Source organism: Cornus florida, unplaced genomic scaffold, assembly GCF_030987335.1.
Source record: "Cornus florida cultivar Cherokee Brave unplaced genomic scaffold, ASM3098733v1 CherokeeBrave_3.0.0_Hap2_Chr08, whole genome shotgun sequence".
NCBI lineage: Eukaryota > Viridiplantae > Streptophyta > Magnoliopsida > Cornales > Cornaceae > Cornus > Cornus florida.
The window spans coordinates 81,292,697-81,310,641 of record NW_026775578.1 but is presented as its reverse complement, the minus strand read 5'-3'; the positions used below and the strand labels follow the sequence as shown (position 1 = coordinate 81,310,641).

General features: G+C 35.3%; 1 protein-coding gene and 1 pseudogene across 2 annotated transcripts in view; both read right to left on the bottom strand.

Annotated features, from left to right (window-relative positions):
* Positions 1-272: 272 nt before the first annotated feature.
* Positions 273-3,073, bottom strand: LOC132270517 (uncharacterized; annotated as a pseudogene).
* A 586-nt stretch (positions 3,074-3,659) lies between these two features.
* Positions 3,660-17,945, bottom strand: part of LOC132268193 (DNA (cytosine-5)-methyltransferase CMT2-like) — a 69,714-nt gene continuing 55,428 nt past the window's right edge. The window contains exons 16-21 of one of the 2 annotated variants that reach the window (XM_059768980.1): positions 10,932-11,044; positions 10,689-10,793; positions 5,910-5,953; positions 5,758-5,827; positions 5,579-5,682; positions 3,660-4,240 (exon numbers count right to left, since the gene is read on the bottom strand). In XM_059768980.1, the coding sequence (XP_059624963.1) occupies positions 4,069-4,240; positions 5,579-5,682; positions 5,758-5,827; positions 5,910-5,953; positions 10,689-10,793; positions 10,932-11,044 (608 nt within the window). In that variant the 3' untranslated portion in view covers positions 3,660-4,068. The remainder of the gene's footprint in view (positions 4,241-5,578; positions 5,683-5,757; positions 5,828-5,909; positions 5,954-10,688; positions 10,794-10,931; positions 11,045-17,945) is intronic. The other variant, XM_059768981.1, reaches the window with a different exon arrangement.

The following is a 17,945-nucleotide window of genomic DNA, read 5'->3' as shown; positions in this document are numbered from 1 at the left end:
AAGCTTCCAATTTCAATGTTTTGTCGCTCCTTGAGTTTAGGATTCTTTGGATGGCAAAAAAAGCTTTTTGTGAGTTTAGGGTTCTTTGGACGGCAGAAGATGGATTTTTGTTTTGTTTGATGAGTTTAGCTTTTTGTTTTGTTTAAGGATTGTGTTGATGACTCATCAATTATTATTTCTTTTTTCTTTTTTTAATAAAAAGTTCTCTCTATTAAGGATAACGGAAAAAACCATTTCTATTGTTAAAATGGACCACACCTCTTATATTATAACTACAAAATACGTGACCAAAGCAACGCCTCAAGAATGTGGACTGCATGATTATAAACAACAGAGGATTTGCGCCCGTCCTCCAATACGCTGAGATCAGAGGAAACAAGTATATTAAGTCAACTAGACCAAGATTGCTTAATTTATTTTATATATTTACAAAGGATGAAAAAGAATATATATATATATATATATATATATATATATATATATATATATATATATATATTTTAGATGGATATATACCCGCCAATACTATGAGGATCTCTCAGTCCATTGGAGAAAATGATATTGCTACCAAACCTTTTGAGATACAATTTTATATCCTACAATGAGCCATTGAAAAACATTTTGTAACTTTAAAAGTTATTAATTAGTATATAACTAAAATGAATATAAAGAAATTGGAGGGAAAAAAAAAAAAACCGAAAACAAATGAAAAGTACATTCATGGCCTCCATAATAGGTTGTGACCCAATCTGGTCTTGGTGAGACCCAATAATAGCTAATGCAGTCCTTGGTGAAGTTGCTGAAATCGAAATTATTAACTCGTGGGAACATATTGTTGTCCTCAATACGATTATCAATGGGATCCACCAACTCACTGTATGACTAAAAATACACCAACCAAAAATTCATATGAATAAAATTTTAAGATCTGTTTGGTTTGAAACTAAGAAGAAGAAATAAATTTGTGTAAAAATTAATTTGTCTCGTAAGTTTTCAAAGACAATTTTTATGTTTCAGTTTGAATCCTTGAGAAGTGTTTCTAGAAAACTAATTCAAAGGTCAAATTTTATGAGAAGTCCATATAATATTTGGGGTGTTGTATCCCGGGTCATCTTAATCGTTAAATCATTTATTAGGTAAGGTCTTGGGAAACTTGGGGTACTAAACTTGCAATAGTGTTTTAGAAATTTTCAATTATATTATGATAATTAACTATAATATATATATATATATATATATATATATATATATATATATATATATATATTTCATGCATGCAACTTACTTGCCATTGAAACCCTAGTTCCGTCTGACCAAGCTCCGGCATCATACCATAGCATGATTCTTTCCCTTTGATGGCGACAACACCGGCAAAAATCTGGCCAAGAATATCGGTTTCTTTAAATGCTCCATCAATGGCACGACAGAGTTTAGTAACCGGATATGTTGGTAGATTATCATATTGAGCTGCATCGGCATAAATTTTTTCTAAGTAGTCCTTCAGCAACTGGGAACCGTTTAAGGGCCTGAATATTCATTTTTAATTTGTGAAGAAAATTAAATATTTCTACAAGTAATGTAATTAATTACTGGAAATATATATATATATATATAGATAAATTAATTAATTACTTGCAAATTTTGAATCTCCCGCCAAGGATTGAAAGACCATTAGGCTGATAAGCGACTTTATCGATTTCAGACCATGATTTTTTTATAGTCTGATAACAACTCACGCTGATATCCTACAACAGTCCTACAACAGTCTGTGCAATACGTATTTAATTATATATACCAACATGCATGCAAGCCCCACTTGATCGAACGACTCAAATTAACTCGGAAGGAAAAACAATTAATAGTTAATTTAATTAATTTGTACCTTGAAATCCTTTGGGGCAATGGAATAATACTGGCCTTGTGGATTGATGTTATAGGTGTAAAGAATTGGTGCCGATGAGGCTAGAGCTCCCAGGGCAATGTGGGGATAATGTAGCCGAAACCATGATGTAAGCACTGAAAATTTTCGAGTATAATATGCACAGGAATTAATTACGAGAAAAAATTAAATGATATATATATATATATATATATATATATATATATATATAAATAATTGGGTAATTAATGGTTAATTAATATTATATATAGTTGTTTCCTTGCTTACTTCCTCCATAGGATCCTCCAAAGACGATAACAGGAGAGTAGTGTGCATGAAATTTCTCCTTGAGGTGTACGATTATCTCTGCATAATCTGCTAATGCTTGAGCTAAATTAAAATAACCGCGAAGAGTAACATTCTTCATCGCTTTTTCAAATGATCCGAATGGAATTGATTTTCCATAGAACCGATGCTGATATATGTGCAAACAGACACGAAATGCAGTTTAAGTAAGTACTTGTTCAAACAATGAAATATATATATATATATATGCAGGGACAGACCCAGAAACATAAGTGAGGGGGAGGGCGGGCAATGTGAATTTTTTTTTACTAATTTTAGGAGGGATAATAGCATAATTTTATAGGTATATGTATAAAAAAATTTCAAATATTGGTTTATAATACTAAAAAAAAAAAAAAAAAATTGGGCACACATTGGTCCGCGCGCGTGTGTGTGTGTATTTATAGAGCTAGAGGTCTTGGATTTAGTGCTCTACCTCTAAATAGATTAAGAGAGCTTTAAAACGAGGGGCATTATCAGTTAGAAAACGAAAACCAGGTTCATCACTCAAGGGCGACTCCTCACCAAGAAAAACGAAAATTGGCGCGTTTTTCTTCGCGCCACCCCCAGTATTTGGAATTTATCACATATTGTTGTTTGAAAGTGGTTATCAGGCCTGTAATTGAAGTGATCAAGTGTTTGGGTGTAGAAAAAGGTCTTCAAGTCATTCGACTTTTTTGCTTTCGCTTGTGTCCGTATTCGTGCTTCTTTTCCACCTTCTTGTAGGTATTGTCCTCGGAAAATGCCGTGGCTTGGTGCTTTATATAAATTTGCAGAAACAACAATGGTTGAGGAGATTAGAGAAAGCAAAGAGAACCACTGAAATAAAAGTGTAATGAAGGTCCACATGATTGTATACGTAATAGGTGAAGTCCAAAGGTACGTTATATATATATATATATGGATTTATACAACTGCGCTTTTTTTATTATTTGGGAAATTATCATTAGATTATGTTGATCAGCAAGTCATTTGAATGGATGTTTATTCCCTTCGGCTTTCTAGAGGTATGTTGTCAATGTCCATCATTAGACTGAAATATATATTGTTGATGTTTATTTTTATACTTGTGGCTTGGTAGCCTTTATTTGAAATGCTATGTTTTTGAGCCTTTGGGTTGTAATCGGCTATATTTGGTGCTACCATAATTCATGAATTCAATTTTCTCAACTCAGGAATTCAAATTGTGAATACTCAAATTTATAACAATTTATCATTAATTGAATTATTAAATAAAAAAAAAAACAATACAAAAATAAAATAAAATAACAAATCGTTGTTGTATTGCGTTCGCTTTATAATTGATCACTTTTGTTTCAATTTCATTTTTATTTTTATTTTTTTTTGTATAAAAAGAGTACATGTGTTTGTATAGTGTATAAACACATATATTTGTAAACAAATTATTCAAATACTTTTCATTTTTACTTTATTTTTAGGTAAGACGTTTATTATTTTATAATTCTTTTATTCATTTCATTATGAAATTTAAAGTCTTTAAGTAAACAGATTATCACTAATGTTATGTATGTCTAAATATAGAAAAAATAAGGTTAATTATAGCTTTAACACATTTTCTAACGCTTATGAAATTACATTTGTACTATTTCACAAATCATATCATACAAATATTGAGAATATTTCACTCTAGAGACTCCCGTTCTAACCAAATTTTCTCCCGTTCTAACCAAATTTTAGATTTTGTTACTCTCACGCTTCCGCTTCATGTGACTTAATTCCTAGCATGCTTTATATACTATGAACACAAGAATTTAACTTGGTTAAGCAATGTTCCTACGTCCACCGGAAATGAGTTTTTCTGATTCTGAAAATAATAATGCCAATCAAGCTTCGTTGGATGAAGACTGCAACAACTGAATAGTTGTGGAATGGGAGAATTTGGGCGGGAGAGTCATGAGAGGTTCATCTCCACTCAGCTTTCTCACAGCCATTCCCAATGCATATCCTAGAGCACGAGCAACAGGAACAGACACCGCATTCCCCACTTGACAGTATCTGCAGAGGTCCAAAAATGGAGTTCAAATGTTTAAAACAAATAGGAAGTTCATTGAAAACACCAAAGTGAATTCGACTAAAACAAGAAGCCCGACAACCGGTCCTATACTTCGGCGCTACGACAAACATCGCGTACCAAGAACAAACCAAGAATCATGACAGAAAAGTAAACATGCCATGCACAAAGAACACAAAATATTTACGTAGTTCGACAAAGCCTACATCCATAGGGAAAATCTGACAAGATTTCACTATATGCGAAAATTAAGAGATTACAAGTTTTATCCCCCAAACCCTAACTCCCTCTCTCTATCTTTCCTGCAGTTTTCAGTATTCTCTCGTTGCCCACTCCAAACCCTAGACGCCACTATATACCAGGCTATAAGAGAGTACTAAACCAATTTTGCGAGCTGGACCGAAACCATATTCAGACACAACATTACAATATCAGACACTGGACAAGATCAACCCAAGAAGAATAGCGCAGCAAAGCAACCAAGAAATACAAGTTGCAACTATTGATTAGCTATTTTCACAAAATGAAAACGATATCTTTTGAAAATCAATAAGAAAACAAACCGCTAAGTAAAATAAGAATACATCTATCGAGAAAAAGAAAAAGAAAAGAAAAAAACAAAGATAAATGAAAGAATATAGGTTTTTGATAAAAGTGATCATCAGTTGCATATTGGGTATAACTTGTCGAGTTATTGAGGACCTAAGAAAACAAACAGTTGGTAATATGGAAATAATTTATACATCTATATGTGTACATTATATAAATATATAACAAATTTAGATTATGTTGCTAGAAATGCTAATTTAGGTCATATTATAAAGTGGGTTTACTTATCAGGAAAGTGGAAAAAAAAAAAAAAAAAAAATCAGAAAACCAAACTGGTTTAAGAACTTCAACATGTGACCTCTTCAAAAATTTGTGAAACATACTACAAAACCAGTGTATGTTATCAGGTACAAGAAACATGTGTTCAAATCCAATCATGTCAAATACATGTATGAGCATTGTCAAAGAATCGGTTCGTTATTTCTGGATATAATATATATTATAATGGAGATCCTCACAATTCTATGTCAGGCTTTTGCTGATTAACTGAAATTGGGTACAAGGATGCATACTAAATTTTCTCTGAGATTTATAACATCTGCTTGCGTGATTAATTTCTGTCCACCTTTTTCATGTCAGAACTCTTTTTGGGAGGTAAAAGTACAAACATTAAAATTGCATAACATTATACAAAAGAAATAAAAACCGTTACTGGAAGAAATAATACCCACAAATTATGAAATGCAGATTTGCAGAGGAAAATGTAGACATACCTTTCCTTCACATCCCCACAAAACTGATAATAATCAGGAAATCCTTGCAACCTCGCGCACTCACGAATTGTAAGGACTCTGTCTTGCTCAGGATGTAAAATTGCCTGGAGAAAATAAATATCAAACAACAAAATCCTTTGTACGTGTTTTAACAATAGTGAATGCAGCTGTAAGGCTACCTGGCTGTGAGGATCTGGTCGACACAACACAGTTGGCACCGTTTCATCCCACCATAATCGGGCAAATGGTCTGTATTGTTGTAAGAACAAAAATCACATATAAAATTTAAAAGATACAGAGCTTAATGTGCTGCAGGAAAGTAAATTCTCACCTTGTAGACTTTCCACCCGAAAAGTTTATTGCATAATCAGGTACCTATACATGACCAGAACAAAGAAATGCTAGTAAAAACACCATGCTAATTGCAAATATTATGAATGCTGGATAATTCTGTGGATACTCACATGGTAACATGAAATTAAGGAAAAAATAACAAACTGAAGCTAGTTGAAAAAATAAAGAAAAACTGAAAGCAGCTCTTCTTGCAAGAGATTAAAATACTTTAGGACAGAAAACTGTGAAACTAGTTTTACTGTTTTAAACGCACCATTATGTTCTTCCTAATTCTCACAAGCGATTTGGAAGAGAAGATAAAATTCTAAGTTAACATCATTGGCATAACCTTCAGATAATATACCTTCAATTTCCAAGTTTTTTCGCAATTTTGTGAAAAGATAATCCTTCTGAGGACAAGTTTTAAGTTTTGAACATCATTTAACTTTACAAGTCTAGCAGTGATTGAATGAAAAGCTAAATTTTGAATCAGCTGTTCAACGAGTCAGATTTAGCCTTTAGGCTAAAATTCTGATGCTGGTTTCTTATTTATGGTATAGGATCTTGTTTGTCATGGCAGCATGTTCAATTAATGACACGGCAAGAGAGGATATCAACCCGTGAAACATACAAAAGTTATATATATATATAACTATCTATACCAAAGCTATGATTGGGTTGTAATTTTCTATTGGAGTATTGTTAACAACCATCTACACCAAAGCTTAAGTTGGTAGAGAGGGTGTAATTTTAATTCTTCAACGTGCCCCTCACACGTGGCCTTCTTTTGGTCCAACACATGTTTCAATTTTAACTATAAGGGCAATGGTGAGCTTTGATCATAGGACCTTACCTGCTGTGATACCATGTTAACTACCATCTACTCCAAAATATTAAGCTATTAGAGAGGGTGTAATATTAATATTTAAATCCTTCATACATTTTAATCTTTTACTGTAGATGGTTGTTGACATGGTATCAAAGTAGGCAAGGTTTTGTGTTCAAACCTCACCATCACCCTAATAGTTTAAAATTGAAACACATGTGCTAAAAGAAGGCCATACGTGAGGGGGTGTGTTAAAGAATTAAAATATTAAATTACACCCTCTCTAATAGCTTAAACTTTTAGAGTGGATGGTTGTCAACATAGTAATAGAGCAGACAAGGTCCTGTGCTAGAAGCTGACCGTCACCCCGATAATTAAAATTGAAACACGTGTTAGACCAAAAGAAAGGGGCGCGTTGGAGGATTTAAATATTAAAGTTACACTCTCTCTAATAGCTTAGGCTGTTAGAGTAGATGGTTGTCAACAAGTATTTACCAAGAGCTTCTAGATTCAAAAAAACAATTTATTAAGGATTGAAGCACCAACAAATTGAACACACTTCAGCAATAGGTAAAATGAGTTTTGGTGAGAACAGTTTGCATTTAAAGGTTATATTTCAATTGTTAAAACGCTTTTGAGGAAGTTGGAAGATTGACAAAGTTCGTAGTTGGATAGTGTACACTTGCATTGGTCTAACTTTAGGCTTGCATTGTGTTAAATTTGGATGTGGAAATAAGAAATACAAATAGGAAAAGGGAAGAGAGAAATATGGAAAATACAGGCATATACATGGTTCGGCACTAAGGCCTACATCCATGGACAAAGTGCCACCAAGGACTACATTTTTGTTATTCAGATCTATCTATTGCTTGAGTACAAAGAGCCTCTATATAGGCATGGTAATTATAAGAATATATGGAAGGTGTACAATAGTCAAAAGAGGCACCGTGATTGGTGGAGAATTTTGCTCCACCGTTATATAGAAATATTTATAGTTATAAGGAAATTGACCGGATCACCGTGATTGGTGGAGGATTTTCCTATGCGATTATATAGAAATATTTATATATTTCAATATTCCCCCTCAAGTTGGAGCATGAATATCATGAATGCCCAGCTTGCCAAATAAACACCTCAAAAGATGATGAGAAAGTGCCCAGAACTAAGTGGATAAATTGACTAGATCTTGCTGGGGAAAATAAACTGGAACTCGCCGGGAAAAATGGCAGGAACTACGCCGGGGAAAGGCCGAAACTAAGCCGGGAAAGGCCGGAATTAAGTTGGGAAATGGTCGGAACAACGCTGGGAAATGGCCGGAACAACACCGAGAAAAGACGTAACAACGCCGGGAAGGGAATGTGAAGACATGGAGAATATGCTCCATAATAATAATTCCAATACTCCCCCTCAAATTCTAGACAGGATTACAAGAACAACTTGGCTCTGATACCATGTTAAATTATGGATGCGGAACTAAGAAATACAAATAGGAAAAGGGAAGAGAGAAATATAGAAAACACAGGCATATACATGGTTCGGCACTAAGGCCTACATCCATGGACAAAGTGCCACCAAGGGCTACATTTTTATTATTCAGATCTATTGATTGCTTAAATACAAAGAGCCTATATATAGACATGGTAAATATAAGAATATATGGAAGGTGTACAATACTTAAAGGAGGCACCGTGATTGGTGGAGGGTTTTGCTCCACCATTATATAGAAATATTTATAGTTAGAAGGAATTGACCGGATCACGGTGATTGGTGGAAGATTTTGTTCCACAATTATATAAAAATATTTATATATTTCAACACATTGGTCCTTAAGTCCACTAGTTTTGTTGGGATAGAACAGGGAGCTCATGCACCAATCTATGCACCGGCGAATGATGCCTCTCTTCATTAAACTTTTCTACAAAATAGATAGCACATGCACCAGTCCTAAAAGTGGCATGCACCGGTCCAATTTGTTCCACAGAACACATAATGGTTCCAACGATTAGCATCCACGGGTCGTTGTTCCTAAATGTGTTCCACATAACGCATGATGATTCCAACAATTATAGAATTTCAACACTATAATTGCTCCGGTAACTAATTGTCTAAATAAAGGCAGGTTTGAATGGACAAAGAAAGCTGAAGAGAGCTTCGAACAAGTCAAAGAAAAGTTATGTTTAGCCCTTGTCCTTGGCAGTGTCGTTAAATGCATGCCAGACTTTGAAAAAAGCTTTGAAGTAAAATGTGATGCTTCTGGAATTGGGATTGGAGCTGCTCTAAATTAAGAGGGAAGATCAATAGCATTATACAATGAGAAATTAAGTGTTATAAGGTGAAGATACAACACCTACGATCAAGAGTTTTATGCAATTGTTCAACCTTCAAGGCACAAACAACATTATTTGGTTCATCGCAACTTTGTTTTGTTCTCAAATCATAAAGCTTTGAAGCATAACAGTAGCCAAAAGAAGTTGAATAAGAGGCCTGCAAAGTGGGCTTCTTTCCTCCAACAATTTTTTATTTTTATTTTTATTTTTTATCTTGGCAAACTAGGGGGAGGGGGGACTCGAACACGGGCACATCTGCTTGGGGAGCTGGACGGTCTACCAACTAGGCCACTGGGTAATGCCCCTTTCCTCCAACAATTCACTTTTGTTTTAAACCATAAATTTGGAGTTAGCAATAAAGTGGCAAATGCTTCAATAGTGCTGAATATTATATCTCCAACCATTGACATATTTGAATCTTTCAAAGATTTATATCACATTGAACCCTATTTTGGTTCAATTTGGAGTACGTGCACTATTAGACAAGAAGGAACATGTGTTGCATGAATAGGTCTTGGGTGGACATTTCGGAAGAGACAAGACATATGCCATGATTGAGCAGAAGAATTTTTGGCCCAAAATGAGGCGTGATGTGTACATGTTTGTTGATAAATGCCAAACATGTCAAGAATCCAAAGGAATACCGATCTTTATACACCACTGCCTGAACCTACAACACCATGGGAGAATGTAAGCATAGATTTCGTGTTGGGGCTACCTAGAACTCAAAGGGGAATGGATTCTAATTTTGTGGTAGTTGACAAATTTTCTAAGATGACTCATTCTATTTGCTGCAAAAAAGACTATGGATGCATCAAATATTGCAAATCTCTACTTATTGGAAACAATCAAAACGAGCAGAGACTCCAAGTTTTTGTCACATTTTTGGAGAGCCTTATGGAAAAAATTACGAACTGGGCTGCAGTATAGTAGTTCCTACCAACCTCATACGGATGGACAAACTGAGGTAATAAACAAAATTTGGAAAATAATCTGAGACCCAAAGAAATGGGAAGCCATCCTCGCACAAATCGAATTTGCATATAATTACTCTAAGAATCGAACTACCAGCAAGAGTCCCTTTGTCTAGTCAAAGTAAATTAAGTAGTAACTATTGTATGGGAATCTGAAGATGTGATGGGAATAGTAAAAGTTGTTCTAAATGTTTTGTGGGTAGCTTAAAAGTCAATCTAGAAAAAGTCAGATCATTAATGGTTGTACTGTGAAAGGAACAACCTTCTTATCAGTTGTAATCAGTCTTAAATCAGTATTATTTTTAAATATTATCAGTTCATAAACAATTCTTCAGGCTTTTCCCAAATTTCCCTTTAGAAATCTAGGCTCCAACGTTGATTGGAGTAGCTCTAGTCTTCTCACTGCCCAAGTCTTCTGAGTAAGAAGACTTCTATTAATTTTTCTGTTTGCTTCACATTTGGATAATCTTGAAACTCAGTATTCTTCAAAATATATGGAAACAAATTAGATGATGATAATAATTAATTTCTTTTTTTCTTTGTGTTTTTGTTTTTGTTTTTGTTTCAGAGAGGGAGAGAGAAAATTAGGAACAACAATTACATTTGCAGATTGCAATGAAATGCAATAGAACAATTTTTATTACTCTTACCCATAGCTTTCCAGATGGCATCGGTTCTGGCTTCATCGTCGAATCCCTTCTCACAACATTATCAGCCCCAACAACAATACCTGGGAGATCCCTAAAATTTGCTCCCTGCAAAAAGTACCAATAATAATAGTAATAATAATAAAATAGTACAACAATAATATAATAACAACATATTAGCAAATGGTAAAAACCAAGAAATAGAAGTACATGTTTACCAACCCATTGAAGTACATGTTTACCAACCTTTCTTTGTGGGATCCGACAAACTCGCAAATAATCATCCTCACACAATGGAAGAGGCCGATGATCATATAAAGCTGACTTTTCTGGTCCAGCTGTACCACTGGGGATCATTTCTAGAGATAAAGAGAAACATCTTATCAAACTCCAGAAGCAAGGAGCAGATGTGCAATATAAAAAAATCTTATAAAAGTTCAATTACCTGGAAGGACATCAAAAGCAACTTATTAGGAAAAGCAAATTGCTAGATAATAAAAGTGCAGGTATGGGTGAAGTATGAAGGGAGAAGAATACAAAATGAGTGTCCTATCTTACATAGAACATAGGGATTTCTCACTTGCCAAGGCCCATATTGTTTTATAACAGATTGCTGTTAAATTATCAGTGTGTAAATAAGCAGAGTTAACTAGCAAAAGATGCTAATCTAGCTACAGCAACGTGATGGTAAATATGGCTGCAATTGTACCGAGCTGTTCATGAATAGCTCCAGCTTAACTCGTTCAAAGCTCGGCTTGAACTTGGTAATAAAGGAAACGAGCCAAAGATTGAGCCCAATTTCTAAGCACATTCAATAAAAAGCCAATCCCAAATAGCATTGGGCCCGACTTGTTTACGTTCATGGACGTGAGATTAAACTGGCTCGGATTATTTGCAGCCCCAAGTATATGATACCAAAAGAAATTAACCATTCTCCAATCTCTACTTTGGGTAGGTATTGGCTTTTTTAATAGTGGCAAAATCACCTTGTAACATACTACGCATATTGGAAACCAAATCCTTTGTTATGTATGTCTCAAATTCTTATTGGGTTGGGTAGAGTTGTATTGCTTTAGGAATGTTTTCCTTTATCCCAAATAGTTGCTTTCCTTGCCAACAAGGATTAGTATTACTTTTTCACCAACCTAGGGTAGGAACTCTCTATAAATAGAGAGGAAGTTGTGTGGAGAATGGATGAGTGAGTGAGAAGAGAAGAGAGTGGGTGCTGCTTATTTCCAACTTAATGCATCAGTAAACATGTTTGTTTATATCTCTCTCACCCTTTTTAACTCCCTCTATTCTTCATCTTCTTCTTTTTCACGACCTCCTGCAAGAAAGGACATGTGACGTTCCGAATTTTCACAAACCTGGATAAGTAAATGTGACCCGAAAGTTGATTTGATAACGGATCCGGAATGCGGAAGCGAAAACAAAACACAAAGTCGGTGAAAAGAAAACAAATGCGGAAGCAAAACGGTTAAAATAGATCAAGTATGCCCCCAAGGGCAAAATGGTCATTTCACATGCAAACAAAGTCTCAAGGGATGTACGTCATCCTTAAGACACAAACATAGCTTCCCATGAAGCCATGGAACTTAAAAGAGAACAAAAAGCGGAAGCAAAGTTTTAAAAACGGACAAGTTTAGCCCTAGAGGCAAAATCATAATTTTTAGAAAGTTATGGGTGCTACTGAGTACACCATTGGATAGACAGCGAAAAAAAGTTCACCCAATTTGGAGTCCGGACGAGAAAGAAAAGGCCCGGCGAAAAATGGCGTCGCAGCGGCCGAAGGGGGCCACAGGGCACGCGGCGCCTTGGTGCTACTGCCCTCTACTTTTGCACAGAAAATCAGATTTTGAAATGGGATTTTGGACCCCAAAACGACCTTTTTTGGAAAAACACAAATAAGAAACCCCCCTTAAAATAATTTTTCCAAGCTGACCATGTCGAAAGAAAATTTTATTTTTGACTTGAAATGCCCAAAATACCCTTGAGATCAGTTTTGAAGAAAAATGTCAAAATGCAAGTTTGCTTTAAGTGTTCAAATGACTAAATATGAAGTTGTGAACTAAAACGATTGTGCACGCAAGCATAATAAGTGTTTTAAGGTGTGCGGGAATGGTCCGTGACTCCCAAATATGCCCAATGCAAAATCCGACTTAATAAACCTCAAAATGCCTAAAAATTGGAAATTTTGAAGCCTACCATCAACCATAACATGCAATCATGATAGTTTGTGGAAAGTAAACATTCTCGCAAACGTAATATACATAATAAAATGTGTCCCAATGGTCCATGACCTCAAAATATACCATATGCAAAATATGACATGTTCAAACCCCAAAAATCATGGAAAATGGCATTTTTAAGCGAAATGTGAAGTCAAACATCATAGATGCATTCAAAGAACCGTTTGGCCCTTGGCCACACGTCACATATAATAAAAGAGCACTAGGAAAAGTGATAAAACACAATTCCCACCATCCAAACTGAAATTGACATGCTAAAGCTTCGCATTTTTTAATTTTTATCATTTTTAAGCATAATGTCAAATAGCATAAAAGTAAAGGCCTCATCACATACATGTCAAATAGGTCCCAAAGGTTGCATTTAGGTACTTATTACATATCCCAAATAGAAATTACAAACTTTGACATATTTAACCCAAAATAAAGCAAATCATGCTAGTAAGTGCATGTAAGGAAATACGCCAAACTCATCAAGCCACAACCAAGTTCAAGGATGTTGTGCATCCCTAAAACATGGTTCTTTACCTAAAAAATGTCCCAACAACGAGGGTGAGTAAACAAGTACTCGTAGGAAATGAACATGCGTATAACCTAAAGTTTTCCAAGTCTTTCTAAGCTGAAATAAATCAATCAATGTGGTTCATGCCACCTAACATCTATGTCCAAGGTGAGACTAAGGGATCATCCTAAGCTATATTAGAACACCCACATCATAAACTACAATAAATAAGCAATTAAACAACATTGAAACATCAAATACCAAATAACGAAATATAAATTCACAAAATAAACAACTTGGAATTGAAATGTGAAATCAAACAAGCGGAGACTTGGACATCACGCCGGAATAGAACCAGCACCAAGCATCATTTGGGTTACTAGCCCGTGGGTAGGCCTGATCACAGTTCAGATCGGTTCGGTTTGGGGATAAATCCCAAGCCGAACCGGTCCCCACGGATTGGTTAAAACTGAAACCGAACCGATCCGTGGGGGCCTTCAATCCGAATCAAACCGTTCCGTGAAGTAACGGATCGGATCGGATCGGTTCCACGGATTGGGCTTTTCAAACAGCCCAATAGATTATGGTCTATTATCAGCATTCAATTAAGGCCCATTATCAGCATTCAATTATGGCCCATTAACACCAATAAATTAAGAGAACAGAATGGATTTGATCTAGAAACCTTCGTACGAAGCTCTGTTTCATTCTAATGCGAATTTAATTGAAAATCGATGCTTCAGCTTCTAGAGAAGAAGGCTAAAGATGAATCAAACTCTTCCTTTTTTTTTTTTTTTTTGTAAATAAGCAATTAATATATAGGAAGACAGTTTTTTAAAATGCTTAATATGTGTTTGTATATACAAATATATATATATATATAGATAGATGAGGGGTGGAGAGAGAGAACAAAGAGAGAAAACAGAGAGAGGTAAAGTGAAACTCTACGAAATATCTTTCAAAACTATTTTTATTTTATATTTTTGTTGTTAAATTCATAGAAAAATACTGAAATAAAAGTCGCAATCATATTTGGTAACTTAAATCTAAAAGTAACAAATATATATATATATATATATATATATATATATATATATATATATATATATTATATACTCCATTACAGGAACTTCTATACAAAACAAAAGTTAAAATATGTAGATAAAATACAACCCTTTTCTGGTAATCAAACAACAGTTTATAACTTTATGCATGCAATCAGTGGAAAACCATTACAAAAAACAATTTGTAAGAAGTAGAAAAGAGGAGAATAAGAAAATCCATGCAAAAAACGTTCAGAGAAGAGCAGAATAAGACGATCCATGCAAAAATCTTGTGAACTCACCGGAAAAGAGGTAGATCCAGTCGAAGAGGTCGCCATTGCTTCAAATCTAGTGAACGATGGTTGAGAGGTGTTGGATTGAGAGGCGAGAGATTGGGAGAGGCGAAAAGTCACAGACTCACAGAGGTGAGAGGAGAAGACTGAAGAGGGTGAAGAGAAGAGACTGAGTTAGTGACGGAGGCGCGGCTGAAATGAGTTTGGAGTAATGATTCTAATGAAGAGGCGAGGCTGAGTTAGGGTTAGGTAAACATTAAAAGAATAATGAATAAAGGAAAAAAAAAAAAAGAAATACGCCAATACGGTATATTGTATATATATATAATATATTAATATATTATTCAATAACGGTTCGGTTCGGTATATCTTAACGGTTCGGATTTGCAACGGTTCTGTTCGGATCGGTTAACGATTCGGATCGAATTTTTCATGACCCAATCCGTTAACCGAACCGCGAATACCGGATTGCAGATTTTTCAAACCATCACCGAACCATGAGCTCTGAAAACCGAACCAAACCACACGGATCAGATTGGTTCGTACCGGATTGACGAATTATTTGCTCACCCCTAGCCCGTGAGTGCTTGCCGCTAAGTGCGCACTATAAGATAGAGGGCTCCTTTTGTCCCCCGTACTAGAGCCATGCCCTAGCCATGGTCATTCTTACTACATCCTAAGTTTCCAAAATCAACAAATTTGTGCACAACAAGCATATACACATATACTAAATGCACAAAATCAAATATCATACACAATCAAATTGTGGAAACACACAAGACATGCCCTAGGTCTTCAAGTACCATGGCATGTAACATAATAGGCCTTGAAAACATTAAAGGTGTAAATAAATCATAATTTCATTAAATGGAAATTAATTAAATAAAAATTAATTAATTTCTCTAGATAGCAAAATATCATCAAATGACATGAAATTAACACATAATAAGCAACATACCATGAATAACTCAAATATCAAATCAAAAGTCTAATTAAGCATAACTAAAACACTAAATTAATTTTTAATTAACTTAATTAATTTAAAATCTCTAGATTTCAAAAGTCATCCAAAAATTTCGAAAATAATATATGATGAACTACAAGTCACGGGCTCTCCAAAAATCATAATCTTAATTAAATCTAAGCATGCTTCCACTATGAAATTAAATCATCATTTAATTAAAATAAAAATTATTTCTAGATCTAAACTTTAAACATGCATATAAGTTATATAAGCCTCAAAAACATGTAAAACACTAAGATTATAAACATGAAACACCCCCTACCTCACTTTGAGATGAAAATCTCAAATCCCACCAAAATCAAACTCCACAAAATGCGATAAAACTTTGGGGTTTTGACGAGAACAACAAGGAGAGCAAGAAATCCTCAAGAGACAAGACCCAAATCCAAGCTTGAACTCCCAACCCAATAGTCAAAGTGCTGTAAATCAAAAACCGATCAAATAGAAATCACCGCGTCGTCGAGGACATAAAAAAAGTCTAAATCACGAAGAGCCGGATCAAAGAGGAAATAGATGAAAAGATGAGAGAGAGAGAGGGCAGCTCCAAGCTCCTCTAATGGTGGTTGCTGCTGCTACTTTAGGAAAGAAAAAGTGAAATGACTCTCTCATCCACCTACCCTAAATAGGTTAAAAAGGTGTCCCGAACAGTCCGAACAGGCCCCGTCCAGATCCAAAAAGTAAAATCTGTCAAGACGCGCTCAAATGAAGATGGTCCGTGAACGAAAAAGTTTTGAAATGGAATTCTAAGATCAACGGAAGAAACGGGGTAGAAAACCAAGTCCCGAGCGAGGAGATATGTCCAAGACAAGTTTGACGACTAACGGGGTTCGAAAATTCAAAATAAATGAAATAAAAATCCAAAAAATATTCCGGAAGTGCCAAAGTCCATAAAAAGTGAAAATAAACCCCTCATGAAAATTTGAACCCAAAACGAGAAACTTTTCTGAAAACTTTTCATAATTACACAAATGCACCCCCACTGAATAACTCAAAAAGTGAATTTCTCATAAAGCCCAAAATGTGGTGCCATTCAAAAGATACATTTAAAAGAACCTTAAATACAAAATTTCATCAAAAGATAATTACGAAAAACACCACAAGTAAAGAAAAAAAATTTCAAGAATCTTTGCATTTATACCCCTACGGGCAAAAGTAAACATCTAGCATGCTTTTTTACAAAAGTAAAAATGTGGATCACATAGAAATCAAGTAAAATGAATGCATGCAAGGTCGGAATCAAATCCGAGCACGACCCGATAGGTTATGCAAAATGAAAAGATAGTGAAAAAGTGGCGGAAAAAGAAAACTCGGCAAAAGAAATCAACGAAAAAAAATTATCCGTAAAATTTGAGAGAATAAAAAGAAGGAAAATGAACTGGGTCATTACAGGACAACCCATAGAAAACCTTCTTCTTTGGTCCCTAGGTCTCTCGTCTCTCTCACTCATGATATCCTGCAAGGAAGAACAACCCATAGATGAGAGTGCAGTTTTGTATATGCGGCGACCTAGTGAACGGGTGCAAGAGAGACTAGAAGGTTACCACACTAGGCGAGCTACAGGTGCACAATCCCACATCGCTTGAGTGTGAAAAGGAAAAGTACTATATATATAGTATTTGTACACTCCAATTGGTATGAGGCCTTTTGGAGTAAAATCCAAGAACAAAACCATGCGAGCTCGCCTAAAGCGGACAATATCACACCATGTGGTGGAGTGGGTCGTAACAAATCGTATAAGAGCTTGACCCAACTGAAAGTGTGGCCAACGTGGATGTTGGGCCTCAAAGGGGGTGATTGTGGCGACCTGGTGGGCGAGTGTGCCTTTAGCAGGTGCAAAAAGCATTGGCAGGTTACCACACCGGGCGAGCTACAGATGCACAATGCCACATCGTCTGAGTGTGGAAAGGGGAAGTGCTATATATGTAGGATTTGTACACTCCAATTGATATGAGGCCTTTTAGGGTAAAACCCAAGAGCAAAACCGTGTGGGTTCGGGCCCAAAGTGAACAATATCATACCATGTGGTGGAATGGGTCATTACAATATATGTCCTGTAGTTGAAAAAAGTTATAAAGGCAGCCAAGCCCCAAAACGATATTCCTTCTCCTAAACTCACATATGGGAATTTTAAAAAGTTGTATCTTGATAATTT